The 383-nt window shown below is 20.6% G+C and overlaps 1 protein-coding gene across 1 annotated transcript in view; it reads right to left on the bottom strand.

Annotated features, from left to right (window-relative positions):
• Positions 1-383, bottom strand: part of LOC106746159 (tectonic-1-like) — a 6,006-nt gene that overhangs the window by 4,519 nt on the left and 1,104 nt on the right. Inside the window, exon 2 of the mRNA XM_014622412.1 lies at positions 7-90. Coding sequence (XP_014477898.1) covers positions 7-73 — 67 coding nt within the window. The 5' untranslated portion in view covers positions 74-90. The remainder of the gene's footprint in view (positions 1-6; positions 91-383) is intronic.

Consider the following 383-nt stretch of genomic DNA (forward strand, 5'->3'; position numbering starts at 1 on the left):
ATTTACAGAAAAGTCGTATCTGTTTAAAATTCTTTGCAGATGAAATTTGTCCAAATATATGTAATTCAGCCATACTCTAATATCATATTGCTATTTGAAAAAATAAAAAAATATAATAAACATTTATATGTCTATATTAATATTTAGATAATAAGACATTCATTCATTTAATATTAATTTACTCTTGTTTAGTGAAATAATATTAACATCTCTTATTGTAACTATCTTGATGGAAATATTTGCTGAAATGCTCTCTTAATTGACCCCATTTCATTAATATACGCAATTTTCAGTGTAATTTAGTAAATTTCATGATATCTAATATTTCAAAAATTTGTTTATTATTTTCATGATATCTAATATTTCAAAAATTTGTTTATTAC

Source organism: Dinoponera quadriceps, unplaced genomic scaffold (assembly GCF_001313825.1).
Source record: "Dinoponera quadriceps isolate SergipeBrazil2010 unplaced genomic scaffold, ASM131382v1 scaffold566, whole genome shotgun sequence".
NCBI lineage: Eukaryota > Metazoa > Arthropoda > Insecta > Hymenoptera > Formicidae > Dinoponera > Dinoponera quadriceps.